The 27,059-nt window shown below is 38.0% G+C and overlaps 1 protein-coding gene across 17 annotated transcripts in view; it reads left to right on the forward strand.

Moving 5' to 3' along the window:
* The window catches only part of LOC126874833 (polypyrimidine tract-binding protein 2), a 419,953-nt gene that overhangs the window by 293,296 nt on the left and 99,598 nt on the right, over nt 1-27,059 (forward strand). For 16 of the 17 annotated variants that reach the window (XM_050637314.1, XM_050637319.1, XM_050637315.1 and 13 more), the window contains one exon: nt 994-1,098. In XM_050637314.1, coding sequence (XP_050493271.1) covers nt 994-1,098 — 105 coding nt within the window. Of the gene's footprint in view, nt 1-993; nt 1,099-23,694; nt 23,976-27,059 lie in introns of those variants that run through there. The other variant, XM_050637320.1, reaches the window with a different exon arrangement.

Genomic DNA, 27,059 nt, shown 5'->3' on the forward strand with positions numbered 1-27,059 from the left:
CTCTCAGATCCATGGAGTCGCGTCTTTTCTTACCCGCTCGCAAGCGTGATCCTGCGGGACTCTTTGATCTAGCATTCTGTCTCTCCAAAGCTGGTGACTGGCAGACCTGCTCTCTCTCTCTCTCTCTCTCTCTCTCTCACTCTCTCTCTCGAGCTTATGAATTATCTCGAAGCTGGAGCTGCGTATTTTCCTCGTTGAAAGGTCGCCATACTTCCATCCAGGGCATCCACCATGAGGTTTCCTTGGTTTGTGAGCCTCCAGCGATCGGATCGTAGGTCTCGCGATCGAGCACACGCGAGTATCCCGTTTATCGTCGCGTTTCCTTTGAGGGATCAGCTCGAGGAATTAGACTCAGGGACTGAGACTCTTGATCCTGTTACCGCGGAGAATCGCCGGTTAAACGTGTTTACGGAGTTGGAAGGATTTTAATAATACACCTGGGGACTCGTATAAGCGGCAAGCTGGCTGGTTTCTTGCCAGAGAGGTTTAAGGTTAGGTTGGGAATAGAGAAGGGGATTGGAGTGGTTTTGGATTTGAAGAGAGAGGGCTTTGCTGGGGTCTTGATTCTCGGTGTTCATGCGATTGGCAAGCGAATTTTTTGCCGATTGCGGTACGAGAAGCGCACCGAGTTAGACTCAACGCGTTGTCCGTCACGGTGGACACCAAAATTTTTAGTTCGACCGTGTTGTTAAAGCGATCTGAATTGGGATTAAAGATGAAAGGTTTTCCGTCATGGATTTTCAATAGAGAGTTTTATTCGGACGTAGATCATTTAGGAGCAAGTCTTGTTTGACTGTATTTGGAAGTGGTCTGAATTTGAATTTGGGATGGAAAGGTTCATTTTTTAAAAGCGGAAGAATTTTGAACTTAGTGTATTAGGGTAGTGTTAGGAAACGAATATTTATTGAACTATGTCGTGAAAATAGTTTGAATTTACGTTGAAACGGTTTTCGTTCGTATATTGACGTTTGTTGGTCTCTCTTATTGTTGCAGAGGGGTAGCGACGAGCTTCTGTCGCAAAGCGGAGCAGTTAGCAATGGTGCTGCAATGAGTCCACAACCACATCACGCGGCCGACAACAACAATGACGCCAAGAAGGTAAGTGGCAACAGAAATTAATTATTAAACTTAAATTTTTCGAGCGAAATATCTCAAGCATCTCGAATTCGTCGAACAGCTCGATCATTCTTATTCTTTTGAGTTTACTGTCCTAAATTTGTTTTTTCAATCGTTAAAAAAATACGTGGATATTTTTAAAACCTCAAGAAATTGCGTTCGTAGGTGAAAGTAACTCGAAGAGAGAAAACAATTAGGGAATACGATGTAACGACGTTAAAACTCGTTTGTAGAATGATATCTCTTTTTTATTCGATAAATCACCAGGTCTTTTTCCAAAAGCGTAAAAAGTAGAAATATATTCACAAGATGGAGCACAGGAGAGATACGATCTCTATTCAGAAATCGCTTGTTCCATCTTCAAACATTACAAATCGCGGATGGATGTTGGACAAGGGCAAAGGCATACCATGTTGTTGGAATAATTGAGCCAGGTCAGGATAAAAACAAGTTGAAAAATAACGTATTTCGAGGGAAAAGCGATCCTATAGCTTTGATGAATTTTTCGTCCTTTCGGCGAAAAATTTCTGTTGGGAAGCGAAAGATCGAGTAGGTCAGAGGACCTGGCATCTCTCTGCTCCGGTTTCAAATACACCTGTGCGTCCGAATTTCCGTTAGATGTAGGCTGGTTTTCTGTTCTCCGAATGGGAGGAAGAGGGAAACGTGTAGCTTCGCGGAAAAGTAATATTGTCGAAGTTGGGGAACAAAAAATTCTTTGGGAAACAGATAAATCGATCAAAATATAAAATTGAAACGTGCCAGCAACTATGAAAGTGACTTAAGTCAAATATTTTTCATGCAAAATTTTTTGTATATTATCTTCGCTGCGATATAGATCGATGGAACATAAAGTAAATGAAAAATCCAACTTTCAAACAAGTTTTAGACCTGCACCATCTTCGTAATCGTCAGCACGAATGACCTAGTTCGTCCGGAATTAAAATAAACTCGTGATACTGTTACGAAGAAATAAAATAATTTAATTAGAAGGTAAGGGTGGAGTAGAATAAAGAATTTGAATAAAAATTTGATTTTTAACTCCGAATGGAAAAATTTGTTCTCGAAGAGGATAGTTAAGCTCCAATCATTAAACGAGGTTCATTCGTTCAAACGAAAACACGTTCAAAAATTGTACCCTTCTGCGCTGAAAATACACCTGACAGGATTAACCAATCGTTCCATGTCTCTGTCAAAAAATCGTATCTATTTTTCACTGTCCTGCTGTGGAAATTTCGAACTATGACAGCTTTGCAAAAATATCACTCCGTCAGTCATATTCCAGCTTCGACGATAACCAATTTCCACTTTTACACTTTCAGAATCGTAGCTGGAAAAAATGATCAGAAATTGAAATGAAATACTTAACGGGGTATGGGAATGCACGGTGAAATATTCATCCTATGTCACGTTAACCGCAAAAAGGTGATAATAAATTGTGCCTCGGGTCGAGGGAAATTAATCGGACACACCTGTTGGTCGCAAAGCAACATTAATTATGCGGCCATCTTTGACGAAGTTAAGGAAAAGTAAAATAAAATTGGAAATGTGACGATGATGAAATAATAAACTGTTCCGTTAATAGAAGAATAAAATGTTATGTGTAAAGATGACACGATGCATCGAAGGTTACGATAAAACGATTTTCAGATCCTGAAAATAGGTGTATGTAGTTTGAGAATTTCTTTCGTAAACGATTATAAGACAAAATGTCCAGATTTTTTCGATTTAGTATTAGTTCAGTTTCCAGCTTTGCCTCCAATGTTTCTAGAAAAAATATTCCAAAATGTCGATATTATGTTTCTTCTGGTAGAACACATCTCCCTGCGAAAATTGAAAAGTTTAAAGTAGAAAATTCTTTTCGGTTCATAAACTGAAATCTACGAGGTAAAGTATAGCATAGGATTTTGCAAAAATTTTAACGATCGTAGAAATGGCAACGAGTCGAAAGAAAACACAGTTTTTTTTTTTTTTATCAAACCATACAATTTCTTAAACAAACTGTGTAAATTTAATAAAAATAGATGTTCTTCGTATCACGATGCGGTTAAATATCGTAAAATCCCTGTAAAAAATCGCCGTTTTGTCTGATTTAGTGTATCGTTCGTATCAACCTTGTTGAAAAAAAAATACGTTTTCCCTGGTGACCGAGAGTGAAAAAAGGAAAACTTGGCGATGTCGACGAGGGTAAAGGGTGGCAGAGGGAAATATTTATTATTGTCAGTCAGGCGTGACGTGAGAGGAGCGAAAAAATGTCGGAAGTTTAGGCGAATAGAGGCAGCTGTGTGAGCTGCTCGTAAGCTCTGTGGATGATGCACGTGCACCGGGTGCATCAAAACTTGCAACCCTCGTTAATCATTCGGCTGCATGACTGGAAAAAGTGGAGGGAAAAAAGGGGCAAGAGTTTGTCAGCCACGGGATGGTTCAAAGATTTCGATTCTTGTCTTTTGTTACTGATATTTGCTACGTTAAGTTGAAATGGATTGCACAAGGCCTTCCCTAGGTATGACGACAATTAGGTGTTACGACAATTCGCAATATTTTACTTGGTTGCGGTTAGTCGACGTGCATTTTATACCTATTGCTTATAATAATGTTAGAAATCCAAGTTTCTTTCTACGACGCGATTTATTTCCCAAGAATAAATTAATTTATTATAAATCTTTTTATAATAATAGTACGTAGAATGTAGAAATTTTGTAAAAATTGACCGTCTTATCTTCTAGAAATTTTTAGAGACTGTGAGATTAATTTGTATCACATTTTTAACGATAATCTCAATTTGTACACGGCCAATTGCGAAAATTACGATTTAACGGCATTTTATACATAGGAAGAATATTTGATTAGGATAGCAGCTTCGCCAGAAGACCTAAAAGTGTTAATTAAAGTACTAATTATTTAGCTGTCGTTGGCAATTTTGTGAATATTCGTGGGCCGCTAACAATTTCGCGCTCTTTTTCGGCGATGCTATGAAACGGCGGCGAACGTATAGAGCGTCGGAAAGTAGAACGTGTATGTTTTCAAAGTAAAAGCGAAGAACGCGGCCGGCTTTGTCACCGAATCCCCCGTTGTTCTCGTCTGTCTCTCCTTTGCAGTTAACGATCCGCTTCGTCATCGTTCTCGCGAAAATCATCCAGATACATGTCAACTGTATACGAACTTCTTTCCTACGTGGCACGTAGTTGGACTAAATTCTTTTTCTATCTAACCTTTCATCTTTATCTAAGGATTCGTTTCATCCAAAAATATGTAAATTTTACGCGAGAGATTTTTTAAAATTTACAAAGACATCTTCGCGAATCGTTTCAACGACATTGTAACGTTGATTTAACGAAAGATACGCCGATATTCGCGACAGCGGTAGAACCTTCCACTTGTAGCGTCACGAAACAACCGAATTCAGTGTCGTAAAACTAAGACCAGGTTGATAGCGGTATAAATAATAATTTTGCGACGCGAAACCGATCGAATTACAAATATACTGTTTTGCGTAATAAGAATAGCGCGATAATGTTCCATTCGATAAAAGCAGAAACTTTTTAGATTCGTGCCACTATCGATGCCAAACACCGATATCGTATCACTCTACGATATACTTGCCAGACTGTTACTGTGTGTTATTTGCTGAATATGAACGTTAGTCTGCAAAAGTCTGAAATCTTCGGTGAAAGGATTAATTTAGCTAAAAATAGCAGAATTGTGAAAAAGCAGCTTCTTCGCAAAATATAATAAAAGATAAATGGCGTCTGAAGGGACACCTGATGAAAATCAGCCCTAACATCTTGGGTATCGTTAGCCACTTTGCTTTATTAGGTGGACAACCGGCTGGTCTCCTTTGTCCCAGTTTCTTTTTGATGTGCCATTTTCCGCCTCGTTCCGTCCCATTATCCACAAATGGTCACGATGCTGCGTCACTCATTCGCGTGGATTTCACCCCATCGAATGAAAGGGTTCACGCGTAAGTCTCGTTAAAGGTGTTAGACCGGAGTCAATTACCGTACATTATTTTTTTTCTAGTACTCCCTCAGGCTTGCTTCTTCTTCTCCTTCTCCACCTTCGTCATTTTCTTCTCTCTTTTGTCATGGCCTTTCTTCCTTTGATGAAAAACTCGGCTGACGACCCCTGAGACGGTGCTCGCTCGAGGGCGTTGAAGTTTTTTTTCTCCAAGTTTTTGATGTTTCGTTAGTCTAAGGGCGTGAAGGTTGTTAACAGGCGAATGACTGTGAAATTGGCTTCCTTTGTGATACGGTTTCGGATTAAGTATCGATGATTGGGGATATTTGGCGAGTTTTATTTAGATTTCTGTTCTGTCGTATTTAAACGTACACGCTTTTTCCTCGTTTTGGCGAGTAAAGAGAATTTTAATATTAGAAAGGTGTAATTTGTTGGAGAATGAGCGAGTTGGTGGACCGTTAAGAGCTAAAAATGATCTTGGAATATGTACGATGAAGGAGCTCCGTGAAAATCGCAATTTCCTCAACGGGTAAGGGATGAAGAAGGCGATCTATCGGTAATTACGTCGGAGAATAGCATCGTCTAAGCAGATTACACGCAGTCGACGATTCTAAGTCGATCAGGGACCATAAATGGCTTCCGATCTCGCGAGATCACGCGCCTATCCCTCTTTTCACTGCGCCACGGTTCAGCCATTTTCTCGATTAAGCTCGACGGAAGCCCCGGCAACGACGGCCAGAGACCCTGTTTCTTTCTTGCCTCGTCGAAGAAAAGTCGTTTCCGGCCTGGCGAGCTAATTTCAAAAGTGCAACCTTATCTTCCGCCGCGTTGTTATCCCCGTGCTTCGATCACCTTTGCCTCGTCGACAGTCGATTGTTCGTAGCTTTTCTTCTCGATCGAATCTCGGAAAGATGACGCAAACCTTTCGAAAGAGAAGTTTCCTCGTTCTCCGCTCTCGAGGAGTCTCGCCAGTTTCTTATTTACTTGATGAATCGAGGCATGTTCGTAGATATTCTCGTGGACGAGGCTTCTGGCGCGAGTTCGTGCAAAATTGGTTGGCGTCCATTCTTTTCTCATTCTTTTCATTTCAGTGGATTTTTCCAGTGAAATGTCGGTTGGTATTCGAAAATTGACTTTGCTTATACCGAAGAGGATTTTTTAATTAAAAAAAGTTGGTACTCGAAGATCGGTGCCTGCGTTATACCGAAACAGATTTTGTACATAGAAAGCTGATCGGTACTTGAATATCGACGTTAGTTTATACTAAAAACAATATTTTATACGAATATTAGGTTATATCTGCTAAAAATATCTATTTTGTATATAAAATATCCTATTTTCGCTATTGTCTTCTGATATCATATTTTCTTCAAAACTCTTGCAATTTTTTATTCGTTCCTACCGCAATAATTCAAGAGAATTCAATACAATCTGCTTACACCGATAAGCCAACATCTCCACGATTCTACAGAAGCATTCGCTTTTCACGTTTCATCCACGATCTAGTGCTATTGAAAAATCTATCGTTCCGACCAACCTCGATAGTTAATTAACAGTGTTTTCCATGCACGACGAGGGTAAAGCGAATGGAAAAGTGGTTCGAACCGTAAAATCGAGAGATGGTGATTATTCGCACGAGAATAGCGGTCGGGGGTTGATGATGGCATCCCGGAAATCGCGGTGTGCGTTCCGGTGCATTCGCAGAGAAACATTCCAGCATGAAATATGTCAGACATGCCAAGCAGAAGTTTCGGCCAGGTTTCAGAAGTCCCCATGGTCGATTGGTCCGTCCCTTTCCCATTTTCATTCCGGATTTTCTGATATGACATTCCGCTGTTGGATGGCGAAAATCCGAAAACAATTGTACCGTCGGAGAGAGGAGATTGCGAATCGCGGCTAACGATTCATCCATGAAATCTGGCTTTTACTATTCTGGTTTTCGGTATATTCTCAAGTTTGACGACACACTGAATTTTTTAATTGTGTGATCAAAAGTTCATGGTCGTTCGTGCAAGCAGATATTTGAGAATTAATAAATATGAACTTAATGTAAAGATACAGGTAAATATAGATAGATATAGATATAAGCTCGATGGATATAAGTATAAATGTAAAGAATACAGGAAGGTTGCTTAGTTTCTGATGTAATTATGTATTGATGAAATAATACATCGCGTATATAGCGTAAATTAGTGTAGAAATAATTACAAGTTACTGATTAATGTTAGTTGAAAAAGATATGGAAGGAGAAGAGTGGAGAAGCGAAACCCATGAAAAAACCAAGGAAAGTGCTAGTTAAAGCCGCAAACGTATCTAACCGGTGCTTTCGAACGATGATAAATCGATCTCTGATAAGTTTTATTAAAGGAACACGTATCGGGTCGTCTATTTTCCGAACCCCGGGACGTCGCTTAATTCGGTGGCAACCTGATTTCACTGGCCTTTCCGCCGCTTCTATTTCGACCTGCTTTTCTTTCTTCGTTCACCAATAATCTCGTGACACCTGGTATTTTCACCAGTGGCCACCGCAATCGGATCAGAATGTCAGGTTATCAACATTTTCGAGAAAGATAAATGCAGAGTATTATATTTCTTTTCGATCGTCAAATGTTAATTTAAGTCTTTCTGTAATTTGTTAAAATATTCTTAAAAATAGAAGTGTCTTTTCGATGCCGGAATAGATGTCGTAATAAATCATTTCGAAGGATCGGGAAGACATAGAAAATGAGGAAAATTCGAACGTAGGGAGAACTTTACCTTTTAGTAAGAGATTTAGCGAAGATAAAAAGATAGTTATGAATTCTGGATACAGATTCGGATATGAAATTTTATTTCAATAAATTTATTATCTGCGATTGTTATTTTTGTTGATAATAAACTTGTTTATTATTTAAATTATTTAAATTACGACACTGATGAAAGCAGATCTTACGTATTTTTTACTATCACGTATTTTTAACTATCCTAGATTCTACGCTTTATCATTCCAATTATTTCTTCGGAGATACGCTTAAAATACGCTTTACGTTTAATTATTTTCTGCGTTCTTCTAATATATTATCTCGTATAATTTGCCACTCAGGTTAATTACTATCGAAATCAATGACGTTCTGTATTTTTGCGTTCGAAATTATTTATTATCGTCGTTACTGATAAAACTACAATTTGGAGTCTATTTTCCTATATTATGCATATTTTACCTTTCAAAATTGATAATTATCGATACTTATGTTAATTCGATTATCGATACAATCCATAATTACCTATTTATATTTTCTAATTGCTTATTATAATAATTGACGCGTTGACAAATAAACGATACTTATTAATTTCAATATATCCGCGTCAGGATTGATTGTCATTAAGATTATCAAAGATACATACTTTACAAAATTTCACAAAGTTTTCGTCGAAGTGCATTGATTGCTCGAAGTGTAATTCAAACGATCGAATCCAGCAGACCGAATTTAAGAATCTCGAGCAAGCTTTTATTCATTAACATTTTTCGCGTCGTACGGACTCCGTTCTCATCGATTGAAAATTTCCCGTGCAGAAAATGGCGACTCTCGAAAAAAAAAAAAAAGCTGGAACTCATCCTCCTTTTCCTCTTGGTCCCTGCGTATTCCGTAGATCGCCAAGTACGTCCATTCTTCGGGCGTTCTTCTTTTTTCTTCGCTTCGTTTTGCCCTCAGTGGCCTCGATAACTCAAGACGGAGGTCCCACGAGCCACGCACAAAAGAATCAAAGCGCAATGGCGCCCAATGCCCAGTAATATTCCGGATGGACTCTTTGCCTTTCGTTTCGAATGACCTCGCGACCGTTTAGATAAATTGCTTCCAGCATCAGGCGGTGCCTTTCGTTAGTCCTTGTTCCTTTTATTATCAGCCTGTAGCATATTTTTCTCCTTCTACTTTTCTCTTTTTGAGGCTTATTATGCTGTTCGTCTCTTTATTTTTTCTTTTTTCCTTCTTTTTCTTTTTATAGCATAAAATAGACGATGTAATATCGATGTAACGATCGGATAATATCCATAGGTGAAATAACTAGGAACGATAAACCAACGAGGAAGCATACACTCGTTTCTTATTCTATATTAGTTTGTATTATTTTATTACAGAAAAGTGTGATATTTGTAATTTATGTGGAAAATGTACATATGTATATGGTAATGTTTGGAATTGGAAATTTTGAGAAATAACGTTTCATTTCCCTGGAGGCAAAGATTATTAATCTTTCGTATTTTTAAATTTTCAATTTTCCACAGCTACGAAATATTTTCGCGAAAATTCTTTTATTAGAAATATCGTATTTTCATCTTCTTCGATTTTCATTTGCCTTATACGTACAGAACGTGAAACGTAACATAATATTCCATTACGAATTTTCTTTTACTAAAAATTTTCGATTTTCATCTCGTTTGCCACTTTATCGCAAAGGATATTAAAAATTCTCATTTTACGTCGAAAATAATTTCCAACCGTTCTAAAAATATACAATATTCTACTAAAAGCTCATCCAGCAGAAATTTGCAATTTTTTGTCATAATTTCGTTTGCTCGTTTTAGTTAAAAAAATATTTAAAAAATCTCATTTCAAAACTTCGCTATCCCACTAAAAGTCTCTTTTGTTCAAATTTCCAATCTTTCCCCTTCCTTTATCTTCGTTCGCTGTTTACCCGTGAAATACTTATTAAGTTTATGCATATGGAATGTCGTTTATTCAAATAAAACTGCACCGAGATTGCTGAAATGTACATTTCAACGTACTTTCCTCTATTATTTTAGGTCTATGAGAATTATTAGCGCCGCAATTGAAAAATTCTCACAGCCGAGCTTTCGCAATATCTTCTTTCAAAAATAAAATTCTTTCCGTGTGGAAATGTCGAATGTTTTCAACGTTCTCTGGATGCTAAATTTATTTTCGGCAACCTTTACGCTGCTTTTTTCCAAATTTAAAATTAGCCATTTACGCACTTGTCGGGATTCTAAACTTAAAAGTCCAAAAACCCGTAGACAATTTCTGCACGATATCTCAACCGATTTGATGAAAGAATCTTATCGTCAGACATGAATAGTTTGTATAGACAAATCACGACCAATCGATTGTATCGAATGAAATCAACGTGGATAAAGCAGGAAGCAAACCTTGGAAATATCCAGAGCGGAGAAACAGTACGTTCATTAGTAGCTACATGTAATTTACCAAACAATACTGCACTTTCACCCTGTAAACTGATAACAAACGTAATTACTCGACTGGCTCTTTTTTACGTTCGCGTAAACATTTTCGCGAAATTTCAATCGGACCCTTGCGATATTCCCAGGCCATGTAGGTACCCTTAAGCGAATTTAATCGACGCGGCCAGATATAATTATCGCAGCCGGTAATTAAACGGTCGTTAATAAGCTTCGATACGACCGTTTCGCCTACGGGGGGAATAATTATTCCCGTCCGCTGTAAAAGCCTGCAAAAAGATTCCATATTACATCTTTTTCCCTTCTATTTTTTATTCTGCATTTTAACGTGGAATTTTCGACCGACGTACTGCAGATATTTTTTCAGTTTGACTACGAAATTTCGAATTCCCGTCGAGTCTGATTAAAAGAATTCTTTTCGTTGGCAATGTTCTCGACTCTTTGTGATTTATATGTTTATTTTTACAAATTTTCATTAGCGGAATATTTAAAAGATCGAAATCTCTTACAAATTTTATTTCACGCTGTCGAATCGACTCGAATGCTTCGCCGTTCTCTGCTTTCCTTTATAAAATATTCAAACACATATTCTGTATAATAAGAAACGCGAAGCTCGCGAAACGTTAAAAATGACAAAAATTACATGCAGTAAAAGGACGCATTCGTTCATTAATATTCCAGGGGATTTGCCTGCATGTCCATTCTGCTCTCCATAAGAAAAACCGTCCTCGCATTTATCTAATTTTGGTTCTTTCGCGTGGCTGAAATATTTCTTTCCTTGCTAATTTTGCTTCGTTACCAGCATACGGTACCGTACAGCCAAGTATCTTGTAGTATTCTGTTAATTTCGCTTGCTAATCGACGAAAACGCCTAGAAAGTAGAAACGATTCGCTTTTGAATTTTAAACGCGTTCTTAAGCCTTTCTTCCTTATTCCTTCGCTGTTTTTGCTGTTTTCTTTCATCGAACTTCATTTGATCCGATTCTGATGGCTGATTTGGGAAGTGTTTTCGCGACTGGATGGAAGTTAAGTGAATTGAGAGCAACTTTTTGATAATTAAAAGCTTTGGCTGAGTAGTGCAAGATACGTTGAAGGTTATTCTCTCAAATTCTGCGTCTACTTACCACGAATTCGTTCAGTTCACTTCGATTCGTTTACGAATATTTTGCCACCATGAGAATCGATTATCATAGACACTTGGATCAGATAAACCTTTTGTTCAAACGAAGAAAGTAACGAGACAAAGATTCGAATCTCGAAGTGGAGAAATTCGTTCATTTCGACCAACCCTGTCTCACTCGATTCAGCATTTGCGAATATTTTTGTGCTCTGACACATCGTTCTCCTGGAAACGTCAATTCCTAGAACGTTCTTCTAGGTCGATTCTCGATTACCCGCAGGAACAAATCCAGCGGGATCGTAAGGCACGCGCCGTAAGGCCACAGCCCGATAAATCACACCGGATGCGAGATTAGGGTAGCGCTACAAAGTAGCATGAGACAGGTAACACGATTCCCATTGAGATCCGGGTCTGGCTGCGTGCCAGACTTCCCTTTCCACCCCGTTACTTTCTCTGCTCTTGCTATTTTCGCCCGTTTCTCCTTGTAATCTTACCGTAACTCACCCTCCCTTGCTTCGCTTTTCCGTCTTTATAAATATATTCGACTATAATTTAGAAATTACAAATTTGCCGAATCTACTAAATCATCGACTGAATTTCTCAAGTATGAAATTTTCGATTTTTTTAATTTCTAGTTTCATACAATTCTGCGCTCTTTACATTGTCGATATTTTCTAAGTTTTTGATTCTTTATATTTCCCAAGAGAAAATTCTTTCCCTTCAAATTTTATTAATACTACGTATATAAAACAAAACTCGCGCTTCGTTAATTTTAGTCTGATCATTGGTTCAAAAATTCACTGATAATGTTAGTTCAATTGTGCAAGAGAATTGGATCAATGTGAAAAATTAGAGACGTAATTCCTACGTGATATCAATTGCGAAACGTGTCTGACAGTGCACGATCTGTTTTCACTTGCAGTCCATCCCAGTGGCTGGTAGTACAGATCAATCATAGTTTGCAGTGACTTTTGATACGCGCATTATTCTGAAAGTTGTTCCATGTAAAACTTAACTAAGATTCTCAAGCTACACTGCTATTCACTTTCCCACAGATAATTGTAAATCTTTCTTTACTTATAATACGATGCAATAGTAAGAGAATGTTTCTGTTTTGCCTTTATTTTTATTAAAATCCTGTACTAATCGAATCGAAACGTACTTTTATAACAGAAATGAGAATTTTTATTGTAAAAATGTTTACAACCCGATGAAAATGTTTGACGTTTTATAAAATAATATACATATAAATAATCGGAACAAGATTATGGAAGAGAATGGCAAACTCTCCGAGATAAATATTTTACAATTGCAGCATATTTCATAAAATAACATAAAAGAAAAAAAAAATAAAATTTCGCCAAAATCAGCAAGCCACGTGCATCGGAAGTATCTTAGGGTGGCGTCTAACAAGAAACCGTTGAATGGGGCAAACCGCTGTGGAATTGAAGCCAGTGATTAAGATTTAAACGGTCGGTGCTTCGAAACCGAAACGTGGAGGGCGCTACCGTGAACCACGACGATAAAAAGATATTGGCGGTCGTAAAGACGCGAAAGCGTGGTCGTAAAAAAATTGGACGTCACGGTATAAAAGCGTGGAAGTTCTTAATGGGGCCGGGCGTAAAAATAAGGAAAACGGTTCCGCGTTAAACAGCCTCGTCCAGTATAAATAAGCCTAGCAACGGTCGAAAGTTCGCTGCCTCTTTACGTTTTTAATATTCCGTTTTCGACGACGATTTGTTCTCGCGTTGTAGATAAAAAGTCGTCTCCTCTTCGACCTCGAAGAATCATCGATCTAGCTTCATTATTTTGTTTATTTTTTCTGTTGTTTTTCTTTCGTTCCTATGGGATCGTTGACGTTTGTTAGGTTAGATTTTGGAGACAATTTGTTGAAAGCCTTCGTCGGAGTTTGATGTTTGTTTCGACCGTTCGCGGAGAGACGCGGTCGCGAGATAGCACGTCAACCAGAGTCGTAAATTCCCGTTACGATTAAATAATCAACGCCACGAACTGATCGATCCCCTTATTTTTGTTACGATAATAGGGATGGTTCAAATGAGTTTACACTGATTTAACAGATATAAATCAATGTTTATTCAAACAACTTCTTCACTAGAGAGATGTGTAGCACGCTTGGACGATCACTGACTTTCTGTGAAGATGATGCTGCGGAGGATGCTTGCTGTGGGTGGGTCTAACGACACGAAAAGAGCCGATTTGTTAAGGACAAGTTTTCGTTGGCCGAATGAGGGAAAGACTTCGCTGTCAATTGACTTGTTTTCTAGGTCGGTGGGCGAGGAAGGGTGCTATCCGCCCCCGAGAGAGACAGTTGCTAGTGGGAAGTATCATGCGTGAGATAACTAACTTTCCCGTAGTAAACAATAAACCTTTAGAAAACGATTTAGTAAAGAGATGTTTGTTGGGTCTGAAGGAGTTTAGCTAGAAAATTCCTGAGATTTATGGTAGATTCTTAAGACTATTGAGGGTACGCAGTAAGCCTGGTTGTGTGGTCTGGTCTAGGTAGAGCGTCGCTGGACGTAACAATGTTGAAAAAGTGCGGGTTCATCGAGGCTAAAATAAATGCGAAGGTTCAAGGAGGGTGTGTAGCAGTGACGAGACAACAAGTTCAGTATTTAGTCGAATTTCAGACAATTTTTGTACCAAAGATTCACATTTTGTTACTCTTGTTATTCTCGATGATGTTAAATATGTTAGAGGTTCTAATCGATAATTGAATCGTTTTTAAAAAATTGTTTCGTTTTAATACCGAAACACGTGATTAATATTTGGTCTTTCACTCGAATTTAACACGTTGACTGTAAGTTTATGGTAAGCGTTTTCTTCTGAAATATTTCGTTGGTGATAATGTTGGGGATTAAGATAACCAACCTTCTACAACGATGGCTGCAGGTAGATTCGCCTCCAGCGTCAGATGTTGCGTCGTTTCGAACGCTTTTAGGGTGCTACGAAATCCTGTTGAAATATTTAACGTTTTCTAGCGAGCGAAACATAATTGAGCGATTTAAGTACTTTTTACAAATAGTGAGTGCCTAACTAGTCATTTAATATTCAAATTATGATCCAAGTATTCGCATAATCGCTGCGCTTCATTTTATTGTATATGATGGAAGAAGCAATTCTTCATCTATCATTTTACTAACCAATTATTTGTCACATTGACGACTATTCAAACGAAACTAAACTTCACCGAACACTCGCTGTACACGTACACACACATTACCTGAATTTCCATTCTTCTTAAAATAATTCACGAAAGTAACCCTGCGCCAAGAACTCCGATAATCGATATTCGTACTTTATCAAACATTACCAAACTTTGCTAAACTTCGCCGAACAAATGAGAGGCGTTCGCTACGCTTCTCAGATTCTCAATCTTCCCGACATAATTTTCTGAAAAAGCGTTTCTCCATCCACGATTCTACGAATCGATCGTCGGTCCAGTTGGCGACAATTCAGGCCGATATTCATCAGTCGGAGAAGGTGGTGGAGCAAATTAGAAAGCGTGAGCCGAACGCGTGCGACAGGCAGGGAGACAGAGAAGCTCGAAAGCGTCAAAAGCACCCCCGGGGCACCGTGCACTCTCCGATCGCACGGTTAATATAGGGTTATATTTGCCGGCGAATCCAAACATACGTAAGAGAAACTTTCGGTCGATTCGAAATATCCCGACCCACCGTTTCGAGAGCGACGAGAAATTCGATGTGAAATTCGAGCAAACGCAACCTCCTGGCTCGCGCAAACATTTAAGCTCTCTCGAGAACCGATCGACGTTAAGAAATGGGTGGAAACGAAGATTAAATGATGTTCCATGCGAAGAATCAGAGAATGATTTTCGAAGATACGAAGACCTGTTTCTTTCTTGTTATCAACTTCTTTCTCACTGTACATGTGGCTGTCGTCTTATCATATTTTGCAATTCTTGAAAACAGTCTTTAAACTATCCAATAACTTTTGAAGGTTCTTAAGAAATTGCCTAATATCAGCGTGCAAATTTAATTTAAGTGATCGATATAGAAAAAGAAAATGACATTACTTTGAAAAACAGGCATATCGAGAAGTTGATAAAAGAAGAAATTCTTCAAAGAAGAGTTCAAAACTGTTTCGAAACTTCCTTATTAAAGATAATAAAACGAAAAGAGAAATAATTTTCAAAATTAACCCCAACAGTAAAACTTCTCTCGAGTCTGTGAAAAAAAAAATCAATCGATTCGGGGCATTCTCGCTGGAAAACAAATCTCGAAGCGATCGAGCGAAACACAACGTTCATATTTCAGTCCTCACGCACCGTCAGAGGGGTTGGAAATCATTGCGACCATCCGTGCATTTGCCGCGGTCGATGGAAGTCATATTAAACGTATTAAACAGCCAGAATAAATATCAATTTGATTGATCACTATCGGGGCTGGTTTTCAATTCGTTTCGTCTCGTTTCCGGGCTACATTTTTTTTTTTTATCCAGCGGAAAACGCCATCAGTGATTTATGGACGTTACTTCGAGGCATTGCCGGCGTCATCGACTCGATTATTCGCGTTTTCGTTCGTTAACAGCTTTGAAAAGCTCGAATGCACTGCTCGATCGTGGCGTTATCGAGATTCTGTCCCTCTTTGTTGCCATTAGAAGAGAAGTGCCACGGGAATTCTTGAGATCGCGATCTTTTACTGCGAGGAGCTTTATATTTTGATAAATGATTTTCACACTGCGAATGTATTTTAAAGTGGAAGCTTTCGCTCGAATTTTATTTTGTCTCCTGCTCTGTTCATTTATTTGTCGGCATAGGAATATCTCTTTAATACAGCGAGGAATTGTTAAAATGTATCGTTTGAACATATCGATTGTAGTTTATTGAATAATATTTCGATTCTTAATTCTCAACCCCTTCTTTGCCACTTAATCAGGAATGCATTCGTCAAATGCCCTCCTACTTGCAGTATTAACAAGCAAGAACACAAGCCAAACAGAAGCACAGAATTAGCCTTTGTATCCACTATATATTCCCATTAACCACCCCAGTTCCAGAAACTCAATTCACCCGCCTACGAATTCCATTACTACGACGCAACCTTGACCACATTATCTATTCAACAACAATCGCCATTCAGCCTTCTTAATAGCCGTTTCAATTAACCTATAATTAATACAATGTGCATACCTAACAAGATATCTTAATTAAAGAAGATAATTAAAAATTAAATTAAAATGTCAGTGATAGTATGTAAAAAATTGGATTTTGGACCACCCACGCGATCTAACGTAATCTAATCTGCCATACTTTATCACCATTAGTATCACAATCCTAATAAGAAGTAATGCAACAAGTAGCATTTTCTTTCGGTTATAACTTTTCAACCATTAATTATGTTTTGAACCATGATCGCCCTACGTCAGGAATAATGGTATTACCTTGTCCCCTTTTCTAAATAATTACCGAAATTTCAACTAAACGATTTCTCTCGAAATAATTCTGCCACCTGGCGCAAGAAATACCCAACGTCGATATCTATAAATTTGAGATACTAGCGCTCGAAGATACGTTAAAAAGTTCATGTTCAAATAATTTCTGACACATTCTACTGAACATTCTACTGTTCCTTTTCTAATTTATTTTTTGACACCAGAAGAGAAAATTAAAGCTTATGCTATTCGTATCTTTTTATTTTGACTTTGCTATTTTTTCTAGAAAATTTATTTCATCAAGTTTATTTCTAAGGTAGAATCTGAAATTGTCGTTTTCTTTTTTCACATAGAATATACTTTTCTTTAAAAATTCAATAACGGTTTCAATTCGTTTTTGCAAAAATATGACACAAGTACCTTTTGCAGCCGAGCTACGGAATTTTATCTAGAAAAGACATAATCTATAACATAATCTATGTAGAACGAGGATGTGTGCGATCGTAGACTGCGCCTGCGATAAATTTCTCTGACGACGAAAGGGTGCCAATAGGCGAAGGGTGACACGGCGAGGGGTTAATAAATTGGCCGATGGCCCGATAGACGGTCTTGCCAGTTTTATGGAAAGGATGTAGAACCGTAGAACGGACAGTCAGCTTGGAAATGCCGGTTATTGATGAACCGTTACCACCCGTGCGACACCCCTTCCTATGTCCAGTGGCGTCTGCACGCCGCGATACAATGGCGTACGCCGCGTTTATAACGCGTTTCGACGCGGTGCATCACCTGACATGATTAATAGCGTCCCGTGTTATCTTCTACGGTACGACAGCCGCACGGAAACGTAGGATTCCTGAGGGGTGAAACAGAAATTTCTTTGCCAGCCTTTCGCTATTATCTAGTGTAGCGGCACATGAGCGTAGAAAATGTCAACGGAAAATTCGAATCTGGCAGAGTTTCATATTATTGCGCCTCTGAATGCTAACGATTGTTTTGGCTCGCAAGGTCTAGAGGCAAATGAAATCGGGGCAGATTGTTATTGCCGTTTCATGTAATCCTCAGCCGGAGTTACATAGGAAGGTTAACTTTTTGTGGTAACATCCGTCGATATAAATGTATGCACGTGCTCCCTAGAAGAGTATTGTTATCCTTTCTTCGATTGGTATAGTAGCGTTGTGCGAGCGACGATTAAAACCGACATACACTATCTCTGTACATGTAATTATACTTATTTTAATATAACTTTTCTTACTTCGCTTTTAGTTCAGTAGTATGTATTGAGAGAGTATATGAAGTTCTCAAGTGAAATTCATAATTCTACATATAGATCAACGATGTCAGTTGAAACACAAATTCAAAAAATTCTTTCACTTGTCAAGATTTGTTGACATCGAATACAAAGCCTTTCAACATTTTGAACCTTAAATCCAAAATCCTTAAATTACAAGCAGACCACTCGAGGATAAAACATCTGATGGCTATTATTTCCCAATTAAACAGCTACTCGTCTTGTCATCGTGAATATACGACCTTCTATGATTCGACGAAGACAGTCAAATTCGAGAGCTCGCAGCTGTCTGTTCTTTCGATTTAGCGATTACCCGTCGGATACGGTTTTACGATTATCGCAGTGTTCTCTCGTTGATGTAGCAGACAGAGTCTCGTAAACAGACGGACATGGTTCCTCGAGCAAAATGGCGACGAGTGGAACGGGGTCGTTTCGCAATTCTCCCATGTGCCTTTCGTCGTTCAATTACTGCTTATTGGGATAGCGTGACAATGCGTGTTCCAAGGGAAAATAGTGACAGAAAATTAGGGACGATTATATCGCCCGAGTTATTGTCGCTGTTTATGACCGATGGGAAATGATCTGCCTTCGATCTCTGTCGAATCTCTGGGTTGTTGCAATAGTAAATTTCTCTTTCTTTGATATAATTTCTTTCTATAATCTTTTATATAATTCTTCTTTTATATTTCATTTCTACCGATTATTTCTACGATTTCTACTACTTTCGAAAATATGCCTGAATACCCAGCAGCCAATGTACAAAATTCCACTCGCACGAAAATATAAAATTTCAAAGCTCTATTCGACTCACCACCAACACTCCTAATTAATTAGCGATCATACTCGAATTCCTCTGACCAAATTTTTTCACAGAAAGATCCCCTTTTACGTGGGAACATCGACGTTCTTTGATGTCGCCGTTATCATCCTCTACGGTGCATTAATCACGACTCCTCGTCTTCTACGAACGAATATATAGAATCGTGAAAACTCTACTTTCATCCCTTCCGTTTCTTTTTTCCGCCCTTTAGCCTGAAAAAAAAATCGTCAAGCGTTTTCCATTCCGCCTTTTATCTCTGTTCATCGTGATAAATAAAGTTTAACGACGCCTGTATTGTTCGGAATTGTTCCTATTAGCGGGCGAATTGTTTTCGCATTTTGACGTTTTCCCTCTGTTTTGCGAAAAGCATGGAGCGAAAGCTAAAACCGAGAAATATACGTCGAACGGAACCGTGCGTTTCGTGCATCCGTTTATTCTTGTTATTCGTCCGGAATTTATCGCATATACAGGGTGTCCCAGGAGTGAACAGTGAAACTTTGTCGGTAGGATGAGGTAGAACGATTTTTATAACGAGTCGGAAAGATATTCGGATCAAGCTAAGCGATTTGCCTCGCTGTTCGCCAAATTCGGCTATGAAAAATTGTTAAAACACCGTGACTCGGATAAAATTTGAGAAACCATTTTCTGAAAGTCACGCGTTCGATAAAATTTCGTGTCTCCGATTTCTGCAGCCGTTATGAGGGGTGTAGTACATCATTCGGAATCTCATCGACGCCTAGCGTCGGGACGTTGCGAAATTATTGGCGAAACGTCAATATGTATTACCTCGTCGACCATACGAGCGTTTAGGCAACCCCTTTCGATTGCACGGCTTGCAAGCACTATCCCCGAAGCTCTACGTTTCACGAAAGCCAATCTCCAACGAACGTAGCTCGAGTTTCTTGCGCTTGATGGATTGCTCTGTCTCGTCTGTAATCGATTATAATCTTTTATAATTAAAATAAGTGACCAAAATTCTAACTATGAAAGATTTAGAAGGAATCGATAATATTTATCTAGATACATTAAACGATCTACAATGTGAATTATAAACTTACCGATTCTTTAGAAATTGTTCGATAAACCAAATATTCGTGTGGAAATTTTCAGGATGATCTAATATCAGATTTATTGCGTTAGGAAGTATCGTACTCGATTGTATCTGAATATTGCAAGACAAAGGGTTGATCCAACGAAAATAGAAATTGTTAGGCTTCCTTGTTTCTACGTAGATCGAATTTCATTCTTGTTTACCTACTGACTACACTGTGACACTGGTTGCAATTGGTCCTCTCCTGCCAAAGGATATCTTTTCCCAACTCATTTTTTTATTTTTCGATACGATACTGATAGATTTGGGAGACAGAGGATGGTTCGTTCGTTCAGTTTTCCGTAACTTTTATCTTGCGTGATGCAGAGAGAGAATTGTTAGCGCCTTTGTTTCGTTGAATACAAGCAAATTTAGTGTCATTTGCGTAGCTACCTCTGCTATCGAAGGATGTACTTTCTTTTGTTTTATATTTTCTTCATCTTTGAAGCGTTTTCCTGATTGTTGGTACTAGCGAATGACAATTGTTTCGCTGAATTTCACTTGAATTTTTTGTATCTAAGTACCGTGCTGTTTTCCGGAGCTTCTATTACCTGAATTTCGTTCTAGTCAGGTAGTTGTACTATTCTTTTTTTCGTTTAATATTCTTTTTCATGAACGTGAATTCAATTATGTAACATGATATGGTTATTCTCTCTCTACTTTCTCTCGCGATTACCCTAATGTTAGAAACGTTCACCTACTCCGACCTTAAAGTTCAATGTTCGAATCGACATCTTGACAAATATTCGTTCTGAGATATCGAACTAGAACAAATAGTCGTCAAAGTTATTATTTTATACGAATTACAGAAAATTGGCACACCTAATTATCAAACGAATCGAAAACCAAATAAATAAAATCAGGTAGCACGCTTCGTTCTACCTGTTTCCTCTTTTCCTTTTTTTCATATTACACCACCACCGATCGTGTAAATTCGTCGATGGAATGATGAATCGTTGCTAGGGGGTGGTATTGAAAATGTAGCCGGGTGCAGAGAAATCATAAAGAAACTCGCAATGTATACGTATAAAAAGGACAAGTGACCTATCGAAATCGATATCGGGTGGCGTGTATTCATCGTGATCGAAACGCGAGCATGAGTCTAAAGGGGACGTGTCGGAGGGATGAAAAATGGTGGCAACTGGCTTTTACATGAACGCACACCAACGCTCTACCGAAGGGAAGGCTGGCTATTTTATTAGGGCAAATCGAGATAAAAGTAAAATATCGTGTAGTTTAATGCGTCGCTTTGTAATAATACCGGTGCGAGTCTTTCCAGGGGATGAACGCCAGGGATGGAGATCGAGTAGCTCTCGGGGACCGTGTTTTTGTAACACCAGAATATTTTCTTTTCCTTGCTTTATTTTATGTTCATGTAACTATTTAATGTACTAGGGTTGCTATATGCGAGGTATTAAATACTACATGCTGAAAGTTTTTGCGCTATGGGTAGTAATTTACAATTTGTTCTGTATGTCTGATTTTTTTCAAATTACAATATATCGAAAAGGGCTGTCTAAAAGGTCTAAAACATCAAAAGCATCGCGAACAATTCCAATTCTTAATTCTTAATTCTATATTAAAACTAAGTCTAAACCTAACGTAAAATTAATTTTATAAACGCAAAAAATGTGAGCTATTTATATCGACAATTTTCTAGATGAAACACTCTAATTCTCGATTTGATCTTGAATTTTCTTGAACCAGAAGGATATTAAACGGGATTCACAACTTTTAATATTACTCGAAACGTCTAAAAAATCTAATCAGATGTTACCAAGTCAGCAAGTTTTTTTTCATCAAAACAACCCATTCAGGGAATCATTTCAAGAAAAACTTTCGCATTATCTCATCTTGTAATTTTCCTTTTTATCGAAACTTTTACACGCCAACCGACAATAATATTGAAATGTCTTCACATAATTTTCACATAATTTTTTGTCGTTTCCATCCGTTTGCTCTGATTCCCTTTTTTTCGCGTTTCTCATTCGTCTTCGGGCGATTCCACTTGGAAAGGGGTGGCGACCAATTAAACGAACAGCAGGCTCCTTTGCTTTTTTCCTGCCTCTGTATTCATCCATCAGTCTCTCCACCACGCTCGGTCTTCATTTATAGAATCGTCGATATCCTTTACCACGTATAATTGAAAAACGAAAGACGAGTCACGTTCGATTTTTCTTCGCCTGCTTCACGCAAGTTTCCTCTCGCCACGGATCGTTGCATCTTTCTCCCTCTTCCAGACGCAATTAATTCGATTCGATGAAAGATCGAGAGCGATGGCTGAACGCCAAAGTGCTCTTTTGCATTCGATTCTTTTCGAACAGCGTTTTCTCCTGTTTTTCCCTTTTTCTTTTCTCTTTTTCTGTTCGTCGCTTCGACTAGTATGTTTCTGACTTGTCCGGATAATTGATGCTCCTCGGGGCTTTTCCTTCTCGCTACTAGAACAAGGAGTTGATTTATCGTGCGTCGATGCTTTTAAAAACGATGATATGTATGCTAGTTTATTGTCCCGGTTCGAGATCGCGAGTATTTATTTTCACGCAGAGATTAATGAGGAGTAATTAAAATGTGTGAGAAATTATGACTAACGCTATAGTACTTTGCATGTTAATTAATAATTAATGGCGTATTTTTTAGTACTTAAAAATTCGCAATATATTAGAAAAATCCTAAAATTGACGATAAATTCACAACGAAGTAAAAATACACGATAAGATGGTAATGAATTAAGGATTCGTAATAATTCTGAAAAATTTCAATAATCTTGGTAAAAGATAGAAGAAGCATTTTCTAATAAAGCAAGATTTATAAAAGCGTATCTCTCCATAATAATACTCTCACAATCAGAGGTTGCCTCAGTGCACTCTAAGGAGTCGCTGAAATGCATTTGCCGCGAAAGGGCGACATGGCGCTGGCTTATCTGCACTCTGGTTCGTCTTCGAAGAAAAGAATCTGGGTTTCCTGTCGGTGGTCGAGGGTGGAAACATGCCTGAAGGACGGAAGTTATGGCTAGCGAAAAGGGAGGAAAGAGAAAAAGGGAAACCTACTTGGAATTCTAATGGGGATGCAAGCGTAGCGTCGCCTGTTGCGTCCCGGCACGTGCGTTTTCCCTTCTACTTCCTTTTTCAGATATATTTTTATACTATAACTTTTACAAGGTGATACAGATAATTTTTGTCCTTTTTAATTAAGGAAGCATTGTGATGGTTCAAAGCAGTAAACTTTTATAAAATAGAAAATATCGAACAAATAAGATAATCATTAATCTTATCGAATATTATTGTCATAAAATTAGATTGTATTTATGGCGTATTATTGGTTCTTAATTAAAATACAGACAGGATAAAGTGTAAATCTGACTAAACTGAAAATAGTAGAATACTAATAACTGGACTGCAGAATTTTATTCACTTGTAGGAAATTTTAAGTCTGCAAAAATGCAAAAAGTACACATAGTATACAAAAATATACAAAATATCAAAATATTCAGTGGATTAAATAATACCAAATTTAATATACTTCGACATGCTTAATTAATCATAAATACAAATACTTCTCGCAAACAGCGTATTTATATTCATCTTTCGCGCACTTATATTTAATACGGGCGACAGTCTTCCCCACTCCTATACCGACAGCGCGCGCAACCGAAGGAAACCGAGTAGTGACGGGGACGCGCGAGCATCAACGTGACATTGACCGGTCGTCGTTTCGCATCACTTTCCCGCGTTCAGTCTTGCTTTCCGTCGTATTTTGGATGTGTTGATTCGGAAACCGTTGCGTCATCGTTTAACATACTCGCGAGCGTTAGTGTTGTATATTTTTTTGCGTGACATGTGCTTTTTTGTATTTCTGTGCCGCATCAGTGATAGTTTCGTGTGTCGACGTTCGAACGATCCGTGGACATGCGCAACGATCTAAAACGCGAACTCTATGACAACAAACGGTCCATATTCCTTGCTGGATGTATTGCCTGTACGCGTAAGTTTTTAATTTCTGATTATTGGCCGCATTTTATTTAATGGTTAGGTATAAAGATATGATACGTGTTTCGATAGTTGAAGATTTATATCGATTGCTTGCATATCGAGAATCAAACTGCATATCGCAATATGGCGGCATTGTTTATATATCTGTTGTGTTTCGTAAGATGTGTTTCTTTTACAGTCGCAAAGTAGGAAGCTCTCAAAGAATAATAATTATCTTTCAGTACTCTTGTTTCTTGATATATGCAGGTTATAACTATTTAGTGTTTTATATGGTATTTGACAAGCGTATTAATGCATTGCATATAGGAAGCTAGAGTACAATTACAGAGGATATTATTATACTAATATATAAATATATTTAAAAATTTCTCTGAGAGTGCTTCATGCAAAATGTATTACTGAAATTTGTTATTTTATTCCTATATCTCTTGGTTATAGTTATTTCCTGGTATTTCGTGTACAAGATTATTATACAAACATGTAAACATTCAGTTGAATACTTCACTCGTTTTTTAATTTTCGAGTTGTTTAATTTTTTAGGAACTGTACATAAATTTAGTATTTTCTGCTCTAGCGGGCAAATTATTCTTCAATTAAAATCGACAGATTTTTGCACAGTCTGAGATGAAATATTACATGCTACGTATTATTTTCTTTTCTTCCTGTACGAACGCAGCCGATTCATTCTGATGTAGCTCATGGCCATGCAAGAAGAAACGAAAAGTATGTAAACAAAACGTGGTCAGTAGGTCTTTGCGTGATCACAATACGTTTCCAAGAAATTTCTCTGTAATATTTACCTCTACTCTTATTCCTAAAAATACATTGCCTTGAGATAGATTATATAATTTCGAGATAAAGTGTAAGAAATAGTTGTCACATTACTAAAAGATTTATATGTATTGTACGACGTTTCCGTCTACGCGATCCTAAGCGTAAAACATTTAGTAAACAGCTTATAAGAATTAGAATCTTAAATACAAGGAAATTTTAATACTTAACGTTTAATATTTTGTGTATATTATTTATTTATTAAGCGAAGCGAATTTTCTATCGTGCTGGCAAAGATCCTATCGAGCCAAGGGAGGACGAAAAGATGGGGAACTTCTAGTATAGCAAGCGAGATGAAACAGGATAAGCAGGGCGATATCGATGGGAATCTCTTTTACGTGGACCATGCTTGGCTCTCCTCGAATAATACGACAGCTGATTTTTATTATTGGGACAGGATCGGTTGCTCCTCGCGTGTTTGAACTTGTTTGCCGCTGCATATTGCCGCACGTCCCGTCTTGAAATACGAGATCTCTTGGTATTTGACTTGTGTTCGAGCCACGTTATAGTTTTGCCTTCCATTTTCAGCGATGCGATAATTGGGAATCCCACTTTTTGTTTCCGTCCTTTTAATTTAGAGTTTTTGTATTTATTTAACATCACGAATCAGTTATGGTATTCTTTTTATTAATAGTATTGAAACAATAGTATTGTCACATGGTTGCAACAGTTTAGAGAGTCTTAAAAGACTCGGAATTAAGACTTGGAATCTAAATAGTATTCATAAAAATATGGATTTGCACAAAAATTCACAATCTAGTTGTAATTATTTTAAAAATTGAATGAGAGAACAGCAGAGTGTAGTAAAACAAAGAGAAAACAGAGAGCAAAATGGTATCCCTTGTTCCCTGCGATGTAGAGAGGGTATTCCGTGTCGAGGCATTTTCTAACGGAATTGGAATGTTGACTTCCGGTTGGCGGAGCGCATCCTCCCTCGTTATCAACCGGTGGGAGGAGGTCACGGTGCCCATTTCCTACAAGCGATTTTCCGCGAATTGCCTCCATTATGTCCAATTATCGGCTCGGATGAAGGAAGACGTATTCTCGACGAGAGGCTGGTTGGAAACAGGAAAGGGGGTGAAAGTAGGATTTTTATCGTCCCTTAGGGTTAACCCTTTATAACTCGCATTTTTATTCTCTCTTACATAAGGAGGAGAAAAAAATTATTATCTATTATAATCGTATAATTATATCTAAAAATGTGCTGGTATCGCGTATAAAGATGAACTGTGTATAAGAAGGAACGTAGAATAAAAGGGTTCATAAAAATAATTGCAGCGAAATTGTGAAAATAAATTAGTATCGTGTACAAAAGTAGGCAAACTTTCGCGTTATCCTTCCAATCTAGTAATATTAAAAAAGTACTAATGCTATAACATATGAACGTATAGCAATTGTCTCAAAATTTCATGGAAGAAAGAAGAAAAACTGGAAGAAAGGCACTGGTCAAATCGAAGTTTTGGACAGCTAAGTGGAATGAGAGGAAGACACCGAGAACACGTTGTCCAGGCACACGAGTAGGTCCTCGAGGTCGTCGTTGAGAACGATTGAACGGTCCTCGAAGCGAATCTTGTTTGCAGCGTTTCTCGGTGGCCTAAGCTACCTTTGCAAAAACGAGGAAAACGCCGGCCAATTAAGCCTCTTCTTCTCTGCGATCGACAGGCACTCGCGTACCGCATCGTTTCGTCCTCGACATCTCGAGTGTCTCATTTGATAGCCACTTCTTCGGAATTGCTCGCGCTCAACTTTCCAGCTCACATCTTTTTTCTCAATCATGCTTCTTTTCACTGCGATTGTTTTCTATATTATTCGGCCCTTTATCCAATTTCGTCCCTATATTTCTATTTTCGTTTTCGGTTTTGCGTTAACGCTGATTTTTTATGATTATAATGTTAGGCGAAATTAAAGTAATTTTTGTTTCCCTTTTCTTTTTGAATTTATAGCAGCGAACGAAAGAAAATGTAACAAGTAGAAAGAATGTTGCAACGTTGCAAAACGAAATTACGTTTACGGAAGCAAGGAATAATATAAAAATTGAAATTAATCGATATTATGCGATTTATAGATAGTAGTATAGATACTAAAGAAGCTCTAATTGATACTATAGAATCATGTTACAATCGCATCTTTCAATTTCAAATTTATCAATTAAATGTATGATTCTAAAGACAATTAAATCTTACGTTATTGTCACTTCTTTTTTTATTCGCGTCACTGTAATAAAATTTATATAACGCACCCTCGT

Source organism: Bombus huntii, chromosome 16 (assembly GCF_024542735.1).
Source record: "Bombus huntii isolate Logan2020A chromosome 16, iyBomHunt1.1, whole genome shotgun sequence".
NCBI classification, from domain to species: Eukaryota; Metazoa; Arthropoda; class Insecta; order Hymenoptera; family Apidae; genus Bombus; species Bombus huntii.